The 15,595-nt window shown below is 43.7% G+C and overlaps 1 protein-coding gene across 1 annotated transcript in view; it reads left to right on the forward strand.

Moving 5' to 3' along the window:
• Positions 1–15,595, forward strand: part of CREB5 (cAMP responsive element binding protein 5) — a 280,457-nt gene that overhangs the window by 28,926 nt on the left and 235,936 nt on the right. Inside the window, exon 2 of the mRNA XM_009908587.2 lies at positions 14,845–14,916. Coding sequence (XP_009906889.2) covers positions 14,845–14,916 — 72 coding nt within the window. The remainder of the gene's footprint in view (positions 1–14,844; positions 14,917–15,595) is intronic.

The raw sequence follows: 15,595 nt of genomic DNA on the forward strand, positions 1-15,595 counted from the left end.
CAATAAGCCTTGCTAAAAAGGTTGGCTCCATTTTTCTTTTAAGCCTCCTTGTGATGGGTTGAGTACTGAAGGATTGCTGATCTCTCCAGAGACTTCTCTTCTCCAGGCTGAACCACTCCAACTCTCTCAGCCCTTCTTCACAAAGAGGTGTTCCAGCCCACTGATTATTTTTGTGACCCTCCTCTGGACCCTCTTCAAGATAGTATCATAGTATCAGTCAGGGGTGGAAGGGACCACAAGGATCATCTAGTTCCAATCCCCCTGCCATGGGAACTCTGTTCGGTGCTGAGAAAGATACTTCATATATTAGATACTTAAATTTCCTTTCAGTTAGTTATGATTTTGGGCATCATGAAGCACTGTTAATAAGAAAAAATCAATAATAAAAATCAGTCTTTAAATGTTTCTTGTTTAGCCTTACAGGCAGAGTATTGTGTCTGCATATCAGAGAGAATACTGAGAGGAGAATTAACAGAATAATGTGTATGTGTCTGACCTTTCTTTATTTGCTTACTTTTGAAGATAAATATTCCCTAAAGGGATATGATTTGCAGAGGGTGTGTGCAGCATGAGTCGAAAACGAAGCCCTTTAAAATACTTCTGATTGGACACCTCGAAACTGGAGCCGCTCAGTATCACCACTTGCTCTTGAAAAATCCTCAGCCAGGAGGTTTAGGGTTATTTTCTTTTTGTTTTTACCAGAAGAGCTACAGCCAGGATGGCTGAGGCTTGAAAGCTGTGTATTTACATAAGCACAAGTTACAAATCTGTGGTTTTTAGAGATGTTTGAATTTCACCACTTTACACTTGCAGCGTGTTGGAAGTTGCTGTGAGTTGTTCGCAGATTGTGAATGTACAGCCTGTGGAGAATTACTCCTTGCTTCCCCACCCCTCCCACCCCCCTTCTTTTTAGGAAAAGCAATATTCTTGTTCATGTGTGTCAGTTTTTAATATTCTTGTTTGTAGTTATGGATTGGTCATTGCCAGAAATTTGTGGCTAGTCACTGCCTGGGAACCGTTTCATTTTGACGTGCTTCCTTCCTTGACAGAGGCAGTTATCTATCAGCCAGAATAGCTGGTTTGTAAAATGTGATACAGTAGTGTTCTGAGAACAGTTCTGGAGACCTTTGTATTGCTGAGGGGTACTTGCAGACCTTTACCAGGTTCACCTACAGCAGGTTGCACAGGACTGCATCCAGGTGGGTTTTGAATCTTTTCAGAGAAGAGAGCTCCACAAGTTCCCTGGACAGCCTGTTCCAGTGGCCTGGCACCCTCAAAGTAATGAATGTTTTCCTCATGTTCAGATGGAACTTCCTGTGTTCCAGTTTGTGCCAGTCACCCCTTGTCTTGTTGCTGGGCACCACTGGAAAGTCTGGCTCCATCCTCTTGACATCTGCCCTTTAGATACTTGTAAGCATTGTTAAGATCCCCTCTCAGTCTTTTCTTGAGGCTAAATGGCCCCATCTCTCTCAGTCTTTCCTTGTAAGAGAGATGCTCCGTTTCCCTAATCATCTCTATAGTCCTCCACTGGACTGGTGCCAGTACTCCAGATGTGGCCTCACTAGGGCAAAGTTGAAGGAGAAGATAACCCTATACTTGTCTTAGGTTCCTTCTTGCCCATCTCTCCAGCCTGTCCAAGTGTCTCTTGCATGCATCAAATGCATTTGCAAGGGCATTTAGTGCTGGGGTCTGGAGGAGTGCCTCTGGCCTCCATGAGTATCACAAGGGCACTCCTGCTGTCGCATGAGTTGTTCGGAAGATAGGGATCACCACTTCTGTGCTCAGAGCAGGCATATACTTGTACAAAAGTCACTGAAGACCTGTGTTGTGTTCTTATCAAAGTTGGCCTCTCTCTTGGGTCCAGTCCTTTAATAATTGAGAAGGTTGACCCAAGGGTTATGGACACATTTGGGGCAGGGGGGAATGCCAGAGCCAACCTGTGGGGTCTGTGGGAAGGTAGGAAGAGCAGCACAAAATGGTTTGGGTCTTTGTGTTTTGTTTTGGATATCTGCCAAGCAGTTTCTGGGCTGTCCTGTGTTCTTTCCAAGTGAGACACCTGAACTGTTGGGACAGACAGTCCTCAGTTTTTGCTCTGGTGCTAGCTGGAAGGAGTCCTTTGGTATTGCAGGGGACTCTGTGCTGCTGGTGTGTCTCATGAGGGGAGAGGAGGGGCTTTTGGTGCTGATCCTGCCTCCCCCCAGGTGTTGCTCGACTCTCCTGGCTTTTCTGGCTCCAGGTTCTTGGCTTCCTGATTTCAGAGACCTGGGGAGGGCTCTGCCTGCAGCAGAAAATAATTTGTGGATGACACCTATATTGAACAAGTCTTGTCATTACAGAAGCCACTCTGCAGGTACTCCAGGAGACTGAGACTAAGACTAAAATATCTTCACAAACACCCACTGCCTCCTCTCCCCTCTTTCCTGCCCCCAAAGACTTTCATTAACTTTTGAACTGTTCTTCTGCCCCATAGCTTTAACTAGTTTGATAAGATGAAAGCCTTCAGTCTGGCAAAGTCTCTCCTGAGAGAGGTGGTTGTAATGTGCAAGTTTGCCACCAAAATACAGAAACTGTTGGTTTAATATCTGCAGCTTCTCTGAGTGTCTCTTTTTTTCTGAGTTACTAGTTAGTTCAAGCAAATCCTTGCTTACTGCTTTCCTTGCATACTGTCCCTTTAAAGCCCAGTCATGCTGTGCCCTATTCAGTGCAAACAACAAGGAGGACTTGGAAACAGTTTTTTAAATCTGGTTCCAGAACTCAGAACCTCTTATTTTAATGAAGGTAATAGGACAACTCTATCTTTGTATTCCTAAAAAACCACAAACCCCCATGGATAAGACTAAATCCAAATTAAATTCACCTGAAATGGGTTGTTAAGCTGCAGTTAGTAAAACTTGCTATATGATGATGAGAATCTGAGTGTCTGAAGATGAAACTATTGGAGATTTACTTAGAATGCATACAATAGAATAGAATAAACCAGGTTGGAAGAGACCTTCAAGATCATCGTGTCCAACCCATCAACCAATCCAACACCACCTAATCAACTAACCCATGGCACCAAGCACCCCATCAAGTCTCCTCCTGAACACCTCCAATGATGGTGACTCCACCACCTCCCTGGGCAGCCCATTCCAATGTGCAATCACGCTCTCTGTATAGAACTTCTTCCTAACATCCAACCTAAACCTCCCCTGGTGCAGCCTGAGACTGTGTCCTCTTGTTCTGGTGCTGGCTGCCTGGGAGAAGAGACCAACATCCACCTGTCTACAACCTCCCTTCAGGTAGTTGTAGAGAGCAATAAGGTCACCCCTGAGTCTCCTCCTCTCCAGGCTAAGCAACCCCAGCTCCCTCAGTCTCTCCTCACAGGGCTGTGTTCCAAACCCCTCACCAACGTCGTTGCCCTTCTCTGGACATGCTCCAGCAAGTCAACCTCCTTCCTAAACTGAGGGGCCCAGAACTGGACACAGTACTCAAGGTTTACAGTAACTTTAAACACAAAAAGTTGAAAGTGCTGCGAGTCAGCCTCCCCTGAATTCGTCAGGAACTGAAAAGAACAGTTTTCAGTTTTTAATGTTTAATGTTTTTAATATTTTAGTGTTTTTAATGTTTAACTTTCTAATGTTGAGTACTCAGGGGACCCGTGGGCTGTCAGTGTTCTCTGCAGACATTTGTTACCCCAGAGGATTTTATCTTTTACTAAGAACAATGAAGGCTAAAGGTTTGATTCAGGATTTTTTGGTTTTTTTTTGGTAATTTTGAAGAAAGAGAAGTTACTAATAAAAAAAAAACTCTTCTAAAACTGTAATTAAAAATTGGTGAAAGTGAATAATTAATGGCTTATAGCAGTGTTATTAATGGCCTCATTTTTCTATGTAATGAAAATCTTAAGCTGTCTTGTATGTTAACTATAAAAATCAACCCCCCCCCCCAAAAAAAACCCCACAAGTGAAAAATGAGATTGGCCCTAATGTAAATTCATTTTAAATACACCAAATTGCAGAGTTTTATCCAGAAAATATAGAAAGTTTTCTTGCAGAGTTCTGGTTTAGAGATTATTTTATATAATAAACCAGAAGGAGAATTTGGGCTGGCAGAAGTTTCAAAGCTTGTGTTAAAGCCCCTAACCGCTTCTGGTATGAAAGTCAGCTAAGTAGCCTTATGTTGTTGTTTCCCCCAGGATATCTTTTATGCTTTTTTTCCCCTCCCCCTTCCTTCCCTTTGGAAATCCAAGTGTTTATTTGCATGCAAGGTAGGTGAATTCTTTTATCTATCTGTGTATTGTAAACCAAAACAATTAGCATACTGCAATTACTCCGCACTTTAAAAAACAAACAGAAAAACCCCCTTCACAACCTTCAGTCAATATTATTCCTGGAGGGACAACTCTTAATTAAATTGTATGCTAACTACAACAATAGGCAAAGTTGTTTGGTGTTTAATAATAACTGTTGGGGGCGGGGAGGAAGAGCGAAAAACTTAAGTGTTGCAGAAAGCTTTGCATGCCATTAACCCAAGGATAGAAATGAGGTCAGCCTTTGAAAGGATGGACAACACACTTATCTGCCAGCATTGGAAAGTCCCAGAAGATTAGCTTATTTGCCAGATGTTATTGGGAGTTAATCACTGACACTCTCTGCTTCATGGGCTTCATCTCTTGTCACTGTTGCAGTTGCCTTTTCTGCCCTTTGCAGGCTTCCTGGAGATTATCTCCAATGCGCAACACTTGACATTTTTTCCTTGAAGTAGTTGTTGTGTTTTGGTTTGTATTTTTTTGGGGCTTATTTCACAGCAATAGGCATGATGAACCATCTTCACTTGTGAAGATGATCTGAAGACTTCTTGTTTTTCTTTCATACACCCACGACAGTGCTCTTGGCATAGGAACCACTGATGGGAAGCACAGCAGCTTCTACAGAATGGGGCTGCCTGTGAAGGGGTTTGTAGAAGACAGCACCCACCTCATTTAGTAGTACTAACTTTTGGGACATGAGTGAAAATTGGGGCAGGCTGTCTGATGGGCTAAACATCTTTTGTTCTTTTTTATCCCTTTGCCTGGAAAATAACTGTAGATACAATTCTAAGCAGACTGTCCTTACGTTATTAGCAACTTGGCAGGGCATGGAATGTTTCACTGTAATGCTATTAAGTGACCTGCTAAAAATTAGTAGTGAGAGAGCAAGTGCTGTCAGATCCATGTTAATAGTGACTAAAAGAGTCTGGAATGAAATCCTCTCCATGTATCTTCTTTAAATTGGTCAAGAGTTTGGTAGTAAATATTGATTCTGGCTAATAGTGGTTTTAACTTCTGTGTGTGCGTTCTGTGCCCCAAGGGACTGTGCTCCAAGCAGGGAGAAGCCAAGACTTGCTCATAAAGAACAGAGCAAATATTTTGTTTAGTTTTGTTTTTTCTTTAAAATTATTTTTTTTCCCTTTAAAATGCTCTTAGTAATTGTCTCTTGAAGCAGGATTCCTGTCCCTTGTATAGCTGCAGTAGTTCTGCAGTTCCTCCACCTCCCTTTGTACAGAACTATTTGTGAGAGGGACAGTGACTTAAGTAAGGGCAGATATTTTACCATGTACATACATCTGATCAAAGAAGTCTAAGTGTTGGGAGCTTGTGAGACAGCTGGTGGAAGGGCCTTTTGTAGCAGATGGTTTAAAGCATCTGTTTGAATTCTGCTTTAACACAGAATTCCCTCCCTTCCCTTCCTTTCTCTCTTCCTTCCCTGCCTCTCAAGACCCTTAAGCCTAACTTCTTAGCCTTCTAACATGAACACTTAATTTGAATGCCTGTTGGTACAGAGCAAAGACAATATTCCTTCCCACTGAGGTAAATATGACATTTTCATATTGTTTGCCTACCCATGAGCATTTGACACTCTCCCTAACATTTGGCATATTAAATCCATAGACTCCATGGTTTTACTTCAGTGGATCTGGGTTGGCTGTTGAATTTCCATATGAAAAGCCAGCAGAAAAGTTGCATGTAGGGCGAAAGGAGATGTGGTACAGGTGGTGTTTCTGTCTGCTGGTGTGTGATGTGTTCATTGCTGAATGGTGCCTGTTCCTTGCATTGCTTGACTTTGTGGTTATATTGCTGCAGCATCTGTTGCCGCTGCATGTTCCGTTGAACGAACCTCTGTGCTTTCAGTGAGGTTACAGTCTGGTCTCTTCTGTCATTTCAGACTTTTAACCAGGGAGAACAGGTATTAGGGTTGTTCTGCAAATGCCATCAGTGAGGGACAGTTGCAGAGCTACAAGCCTGGGCCACTTCCCGGTCAGGCTGGCTGTGTTAGCCCAATTGCAGAGTGCAAAATAACCACATTATTCCTTAAAGTGTTTTTCCAGAGCTGAAATAATAGCCATCTTTCCCCATAAAGCTCTAATTTCTCCTATAGAATATTTCTTTGCTGAGATAAATTTCAGGAACTGTTTTCAAAGAGTGCAGGTTGTTAGGATGTTTTAATTTTTTGGTGGTTTGTGTTTTGCTTTGTTTTGTTTTAAAAATTCTCTACCTCATTTCTCTTCTTTCTTTCTTCTTCTTTTTTTTTCACCTTCTGTTGCCTGTGCTCAATAACCCCATGGTCTTTTCTGTAAAATGGAACAGCCTTTTGCTCTAAACCAAGTAAATGCATGGTGGGTTTCTTGTACTCAAATGGAGAGCCCAACAGGTGTAGAGCACTCATTTAGACTTGTGCACTTTCACTGGACTTGAGATGTAGCTCATTCAGTGTTGAAGACAAATTGTGTCCTCTACCAGATAGTCTTGCCTTGCATGGATGGCATGCAGTGCAGCAATCATGCTGCTGTTACATGGGAAGGCAGTAGCAGGTCATCTGCTTTCCATGTTGAGGATTTCTTTCAGAGGTATGTTCAAGCTGTGCCAGGGGAGGTTTGGGTTGGATGTCAGGAGAAATTCTTCACAGAAAGAGTGATTTGCCATTGGAATGGGCCGCCCAGGGAGGTGGTGGACTCACTGTTCCTGGAAGGGTTTAAAATAAGACTGGATGAGGCACTTAGTGCCATGGTTTCATTGATTAGATGGTGTTGGGTGATAGGTTGGACTTGATGATCTCAAAGGTCTTTTCCAACCTGGTTAATTCTGTATTCTGTAATTCTTTTGCTCCCTTCCTCTTCGTCAGCCCAGTCCTCAGTGGTTTGCAGACCTCATTTGCACTTTCTCTTTTCCATTTCCACTGGTGGCTCCTTGCCCCCAGCCCCTTTGGGCCTCTTCTTCCCCTTATTTCCTCTTCTCCTTAACTCCAGAGTTTTGTGAACTGCATTCTTGTTCCTGTCTTTCCCCCTTTACTTAGTTATCCCCAGTTCTGCTCCTTCTTTTTTTGAGAAGAAAGCAGTTCTGCACATGCAGAAAAAATGCAGGAGGAGCTATTTGGTTTTCCTCCATAATAGAAAGTGGTTTTATTAGTGGTCAAATGCTGAATAGGGGAGCAAAAACTCTTCTCCCTCAGATATTTGGAGGTGAATGGATATACCTGGAAAAGAGATAGGATAAAATCTTAGAACTCCTGGGGAGCCTTCCCAGCACTGAGGTTTTCTTTGGACTGTCAGTAAGCAAACCCAGTGGCTATTTGAAAAGAACTGAGGTGTTTGGCAGCATGAAACAAGCATCCTGTTGGTACTCAATTCACAAATGATTCAAGCATGCCAGTGGCCAAAGGCTTCACAAGTGGCAAGGGGCTAACTACTATTGAGGCACCCTCCTGTGCCAAACAGAGGGTGCTTGCTGTGGGCGGCATTGCTGCCAGCCACGGGGAAAGGGCCAAAGGCTGCTTGCTGTTGAGGCAGTTCACACATCAACCACTTTTTGAGAGCACTCAGCTCTGCCTAGAGATTTATGGGGCTCTCTTTTTAATACAAATGAATAAAGGCCCAAGCTGAGTGTTTTTCCACATATAAATGTCATAAATGCAATCACAAAAACTTCACCAGAGTACCAGTGAGGTCTTGAGCCCCAGCTCAAATGTGCATCATATTAAAATCCTTCTTGGGGACTTCAGACACAAATTGCTTTCCAGCATCCAGAACCATTTGGAAATGCTTTAATCCTGAAATGAGGGGAGTTTCTAATGGCAATGCTGACAGACCCTTCGTTGTAGCAGCTGGAGCAGGCAGGGTGTGATAATGAGCCCTGTATGTGTGCATGCGGAAAGCATGATCCCAGTCTCGGAAAGCAGCGGACGGCCCTCGCTGACACAAACCACCGTGCAGCAGCACCTAAAGCTGGCCTGGCTCCTGCAAGGAAACACTGGGCAAAACCACAGAATCAACCAGGTTGGAAGAGGTCCAAGATCATCAACTCCAACTGATCACCCAACCCTATCTAATCAACTAGATCATGGCACTAAGTGCCTCATCCAGTCTCTTCTTAAACACCTCCAGGGACATTGACCCCACCACTTCCCTGGGCAGCCCATTCCAATGGGCAATCATTCAGCGAAGAACTTCTTTCCAAGATCAAGCCTAAACTTCCTCCTGCACAACTTGAGATTGTGTCCTCTTGTCCTGGTGCTGGTTGCCTGGGAGAAGCGACCAGCCCCCTGCGGGCTACAACCACCTTTCATGTAGTTATAGAGAGCAGTAAGGTCTCCCCTGAGCCTCCTCTTCTCCAGACTAAACATCCTCAACTCCCTCAGCCTCTCCTCATAGGGCTTGTGCTCCAAACCCCTCCCCAGCTTTGTTGCCCTTCTCTGGACACGTTCCAGCATCTCAACATCTTTCTTAAATTGAGGGGCCCAGAACTGGACACAGGACTCCAGGTGTGGCCTAACCAGCGCTGAGTACAGGGGCACAATGACTTCCCTGCTCCAGCTGGCCACACAATTCCTGATCCTGGCCAGAATGCCATTGGCCTTCTTGGCCACCTGAGCACACTACTGGCTCATGTTCAGCCTACCATCGACCAGCACCCCCAGGTCCCTCTCTGCCTGACTGCTCTCCAGCCACTCTGACCCCAGCCTGTGGCACTGCCTGGGGTTGTTGTGGCCAATGTGTAGAACCTGGCACTTAGTCTTGTTAAACCTCATCCTGTTGTACTCTGCCCATCTATCCATAGGCATTGTCTTTGCCTGTCCTCTGCTTCCAAAGCCAACAAGTCTGAGTAGCATTTGCAACAAGGCTGTAATAATCTATAAACAGTGCTGTACTGAATAGCTGTGGCTAGCGGTTCAAGGGCAACAAGGCTGGTGAGAGGCCTTGAGCACAAGCCTTATGAGGAGAGGCTGAGGGAGCTGGGATTGTTTAGCCTGGAGAAGAGGAGGCTCAGGGGTGACCTCATTGCCCTCTACAACTACCTGAAAGGTGGTTGTAGCCGGGAAGGGGTTGGTCTCTTCTCCCAGGCAACCAGCACCAGAACAAGGAGACACAGTCTCAAGCTGCACCAGGGGAGGTTTAGACTTGAAGTGAGGAGAAAGTTCTTCACGGAGAGAGTCGTTTGTCATTGGAATGTGCTGCCCAGGGAGGCGGTGGAGTCACCGTCCCTGGAGGTGTTTAAGAGGAGATTGGACGTGGCACTTGGTGCCATGGTCTAGTCATGAGGTCTGTGGTGACAGGTTGGACTCGATGATCCTTGAGGTCTCTTCCAACCTTAGTTATACTGTGATACTGTGATACTGTGAAATGCTGTGTACACCCATGGGCTGCTTTCATGTTCTCAAGTGCAGCAGAACCACATCTCCTCTCACTTTTCATATGTTGTGGCCATGGCCCTTAAAAACTAGGGCATGCTTCCATTTATTGCTCATGTCTCTGCATACTGCTGCTAAAGCTAGGGACTGTGCAATTTGTACTTGTATGTGGAAATCACAGTGACCTTGGTCACACCGGGCTGAAGAAACCTGTCTTGCAGGCATGTGCCCAGGTGATTAATTTAAACAAACAGGTTGCTTATAAGACTGGAATTACTCACTCGTGCAAATGGCAGGGTGGGTGCACTGACCTGTATTAGACACACTGTAGCATGCACCTCCCCATCGGTTCTTTTTTCACTGTTAATCAGAGGACTGAAAACCTTGCAACATTTAGACAGCTTGAGGTTGAAGGCTGAAATGTCACTTTTAAAAGCGGGTTAAAAAGGTCACGCAGCTGCAAATAATAATAGCCCAATGAAAATCAGATTCTTACTGCAGCCCACCTCAAGAATAACATTGAAACAGGAAACAAGACTGCTTGATGTTTTTACCAGTGCGGCTGTAAGATTACTGCTGAGTTTAAAAAGGGGGGAGAGAGGCAGAAAGGAGCAAGCTTTCTTGGTGTTAGCTGTTGGAACTATTTTTCTGGTTCTGAAAAGACGATCATCGGCCTTTACAAAAACCTCCTCACTGGGTTACTTCCCTCTGGAGGCTGCTAGGAGAGGACATAGTTTGTGGCTGTGTTCTAAGGGTGACTGTGTTGCTTTTGTTTGACTTTTATTTCTTTGTTATGTTCTTGCACTCCTCGCTGTGGGCTTCAGTTTTATTAATTATCATAAAAATGTGTAGAAATACCTTATGCAGCACTCAAGAGGCAGAGTATGAAATCCTGGCTTGCTGCAGAAGTGGCCTGTTTCTTTTCCATGTGGCACGGCTTGGAGTAGCCTTGCTGTGTTCCTTCTGTAATTTTGTTTGTTTATTTTTTTTCTTCTAATCAGAATACCTTAACTTCTCCTGTAGCAGAGAGATATTTCAGTGCTACAGTGCAGCAGATTTCCTCACTTACACATTCTGCCAATAATGCTCTTTACGTGGTCGCAATAGGGCAATAAATGCTGACAGATGTTGTTAACATGTCTATTAAAGTTCAGCTCCCTTTTCTGCTGCATAATGCACTCATGCCTATTGTTAATAATATCAGAACTAATGCTGACACATCAATATTAGTGCTGGCTTACATTTATAATCCTTGTTTGTTTCCTCAGAGAGGTCACAAAGTTGCAATAAATTAGGCTGTTGATAGCAGAAGTAAATAGCTCAGGTCTGAGCAATTTTTAAACTTTTCTGTCGTCATACATTTGCCTGATATTCTTCAGGAGCGTTAATTGTGGCAGTCAGAGGTAGTACTATGAAAGGTGCAGGACTGTAACTTCAATTTTTAGGATCCCAAAGGTTAATAAGAACCTTCATTTAGACGTAAAGGTTGCCGTGATTCATTTTTATTGGGTGAAGCAGGAATGCTGCCATTGGTTGTGTTATTTCCTTCGTGAATGCTGAACCACCTGCACAAGTTGTAGAAAAAGGAGATGAGGATGGTGTGGCCCAGCAAGGCACATGAGCTGCTGTGGTGGGTTGAAATGTCCCCCCCAGCATTAACTAAAACATTAACCTAAAACTACCACAGCTGTACAAAGCAAGCTGTGTGCCAGAGGCTGTGTACAGCTGCCTGTCTCCTGAACTGAAGGATGGGATATGTGTGCCTGCATCTTGAAAAGGGTGCTGTGAAAACTGGGGTGTGCACAATCAAAACACCTCTTTTGCTGGGAGCTCCCATCCTGCTGCAAACTTGGAGTGACATCCTATGTTGTGTGTGCATCCACAGCTCTTGAGGTGTTCAAGAGGGACAGGGGGTGCAGGAGGTTCACACTCACCTAAACAACTAAACCATAGCACCCCATCAAGTCTCCTCCTGAACACCTCCAATGATGGTGACTCCACCACCTCCCTGGGCAGCCCATTCCAATGGACAATCAGTCTCTCTGCATAGAACTTCCTCCTGACATCCAGCCTAAACCTTCCCTGGCGCAGCCTGAGACTGTGTCCTCTTGTTCTGGTACTGGCTGCCTGGGAGAAGAGACCAACATTCATCTGTCTACAACCTCCCTTTAGGTGGTTGTAGAGAGTGATAAGGTCTCCCCTGAGTCTCCTCTTCTCCAGGCTAAGCAACCCCAGCTCCCTCAGTCTCTCCTCATAGGGCTTGTGTTCCAAACCCCTCACCAACTTCGTTGCCCTTCTCTGGACTCGTTCCAGCAAGTCAACCTCCTTCCTAAACTGAGGGGCCCAGATCTGGACACAGTACTCGAGGTGTGGCCTAACCAGTGCAGTGTACAGGGGCAGAATGACCTCCCTGCTCCTGCTGGCCACACTGTTCCTGATGCAGGTCAGGATGCCATTGGCCCTCTTGGCTGCCTGGGCACACGGACTCTTCCAACCTGGTCTATTCTATTCTATTCTATTCTATTCTATTCTATTCTATTCTATTCTATTCTATTCTATTCTATTCTATTCTACTCTATTCTATTCTCACAGCCCAGGTTTTCAGCTGCTTGTTTCTGGTCAACGTTAAAGCATAAAGCTTGAATTGCTGCCACAAGATAGTCAAGTACCAGACACCCTTTCCAAAATACGTAGTAGGCAGATTCTTTCGCTCATTTACTACTTTAAGAGAGTCAATAGTGCTACAGTCTCAACTGAAGTGATAGCATCACATGTGAATACAAATTCTGCAGTTTGTCTTTAGGGCATTGTACTGTCTGGTAACAGATTGTGTGGGTCAAGTTATGCTAGACAGTATCCTGGAGGGCACACATGATTAGCCATGCTGGATGATTACTATTCTTCCTTTTAAACATTATTTATTTATTTAATTAGTTTAATTTGATGTCAGCAAATAGTCTGCAAAGGGTGATTCTCATGGGAACCAGCAGCTGATTGTACATTTGGGGTAGATGACTAGACATTAAATCTGACACCTTTTCCAAGTATTGAGAATAAAACCCAAGTGCATGTTTTCTTCAAGTTAGTCCCTGTGCTCAGGGTTCTGGTCCTCATCGAGAATGTTATTTTGGTGCTTAGTCTGTGTTTATCTCTCCAGTAACCTTGAGAATCATTTAATTGTATCAAAGCATGATCTAGTGTGAGGTGTCCCTGCACGTGGCCCAGGGGTTGGAACTAGATGATCCTTGAGGTCCCTTCCAACCCTAACAATTCTATGATTCTATGTGCTGATGGACTTAGGGACTAAAGATCAAGCTCAAGGCGGGGTGGGCAGTTTCAGATTTGAAATGCTTAGTAAGAAAACAAACTCCAAATAATTCCTGGTAATGTTTTGAAACTCACTTGGACACTTGGGACCAGAACTGTTGCTGTCTTGTTTTCTTTAACTGAGTCCCATCCATTGTTCTCCTGTTGAAAATGCAGTTGTTGCTCTCCCCTGAGGAGGGGGGAGAGGGGTAACAGAAACCTTTGGCAGTGCTTCAGTTGCAGGAGTAACTGAGCTATCAGATGAAGCCTTTCATTATCCACACTAAGGTATTTTTTTTTAGTATTTATTTTCGTGAAGAAGTCTTTAGGAAAGACAACATCCCGGGGTCATAGCCCATAAATAAAGGTGGATTTAAACATGAGACTTAGCTGGAGGTTTTGTTTTTGATTGTTTGCAGGGGTTTATTTAGTCAGTTACGTCTCTGATGTTTGTTTCTTTCAGATAGGATAGTGTGATTCAGAGTATTTTTATTGCTTCACCTCTGAAGAGCCTTTCTATGCACAGTCTGGAACTGAAATAACTGAAATCAGAAGTAATTCAACACCTTTAGTTATTTTAGTGTAAGCCTTTATGCTTTCATTTCTGATTATGAGTATCCTATTTCAGTTTAACGTAGCTGTAAGTTAAATCAAAACAGGATATGAATAACCTTAAAGGAATAGATTTGGTACAATTTTATCTGTTTCAGTTCTGGCCTTGTGAAGATAGAGAGGCTAGTCCTGAGCCAGGTTTGTTCTTCACACCTGATTGTTATTTGGTGCGATAATCACTTGTCTCAGCCCAGGCATTGGTAGAGATGGACACAGCAAGAGTATCAGCTGATCCTAATTATTACTTTTAGGGGGTAGTGCCCTTGTGGAGGTTAAAGGGCAAGTAAAAATAGAACTTCTGTTGTTTCTGGATGCTGCTTCTGGGTGTCAGTGAAGTCAGGTAAAAACTTCTCTGCTTTGTTTTTTTGGTTACTTATTTTTAGGAGACTTGCATGGTGAAAGCAGAAGCTGTATGTTGTACTTTATGGTGGGTCAGCTACTGTGTTCTAGCTGGTAATGCCAGTTGTACCAGTGAGCTCAAAACATACCTGAACGAAAAGACATACTTTAGGGCCTAGAAAGTTACTAAAAAATTATCGTTGGTGATACTGGCCAAGGACACTTCCGCAATATTAACCCCAAATCAGCTGTGCTCCTGCATTCTGAGGGCCAGTGTTTCCTCTTTAATTTTTATTCAAGACCCAGGAGCTCTCCTCCAGGTTTTAGTTCAAGGTTGCAGGACTGGAAGTGTTATGGAGAAGCTGCAGTTTTAGCCAAAGCTTTGCTTCTTCAGCTCTTGAGGATCCCGTTGACCATTCAGAGGGTGGGGATGCACAATTGTCGTGCATGTATCGAAAGCATGTATGTATGTATGGGAGGTGTTAATACTGAATGGCATGGGTAAGGAACTTCAGAAAGTGAGTTCTTGCTCAAAAGCAACATAGATGTCTGGTTTTGATGTTCAGCAGGAGCTGAAGAAGGAAAGGTAAACCCCTTGAATTTGAGATATTTCTGAGCAGATATGGTCTTATCTAACAACGGGGCTGAACATACGCTTTCTTCTGAGCCAAATTTCTGCTGTGAAAGCTTAATGTTGGCCTCTTTTTTTCCCTTCAAAGTAAATAAGTGCTCAGGAAGGAGCAGTAACAACTTAGGCTGTAAGGAGCCTGCTGAATATTAGCAAATGTAGTACTCGGAGGATGAAAGCTTTGTTCTGTTCTGGTTTGGGAGTTTAAAATAAAAGCACCACATATGATGATTGTATGTTGCATGTATGTATGAAGTTTAGAATGTTTATATTCATAGGTTACCTTTCTTTCCCCCTCCCCCTTTTAACATGTAGATTTATGAGGAATCAAAGATGAACTTGGAGCAGGAGAGGCCTTTTGTCTGCAGTGCCCCAGGCTGCTCACAGGTGAGTGGAGTCAGCGGTGATATTAATTGAGTCCTCAGCACTAGCTCTGGCTTGTATAATGCCTCCTGATACATTAACACATCTAATAATAATGTGTGTTGGTTGTGGGTTTTGGTTCCACACCACCTCCCTCCCTCCCCCCCTCCCCCCTTCAAGCCCTTCCCCATCAATTCCCTCTTTACCCCACAAGGTATTATTACAAATTATTTAAAGCAAATGCAATATCCAGTCAAAAGTTAGTTGGTAAAAGTGTTTCCCAAGCCTAATTTTCACATTAGGTATTGCAAATTCCTTTAGTGGACAGTGCTAGGCAGTCACGTTTAGAGGACACGCTAGGCAGGACACTTTGTCTGTCTTCTGCTCGGGTGTGTGATGTAATATAGTACAGTTTCTATTTGGTGTCATAACCCTCAAGATTTATGTATTTAAAAAAAGTAAAATCTTATATACAATGATATCTTCTCATTAAAAATGGTATCTTTGAGACATCACCCTACTAAATATTCTCTATAGAAAATGCAGCCTGTAGATTAATTCTGCCCCAGGACTTACATTTGAATTTCCTGTTGACTGCTGACCTGCCCTGTGTCTGTGAGGGCATCACCTGACTTGTAACATTAGAAGTTTAATGATTTTAAACTTGAAGTGACAAGGATTTTTACCTCCTGAAATGTTGAGT

Source organism: Dryobates pubescens, chromosome 4 (assembly GCF_014839835.1).
Source record: "Dryobates pubescens isolate bDryPub1 chromosome 4, bDryPub1.pri, whole genome shotgun sequence".
Taxonomy (NCBI): Eukaryota; Metazoa; Chordata; class Aves; order Piciformes; family Picidae; genus Dryobates; species Dryobates pubescens.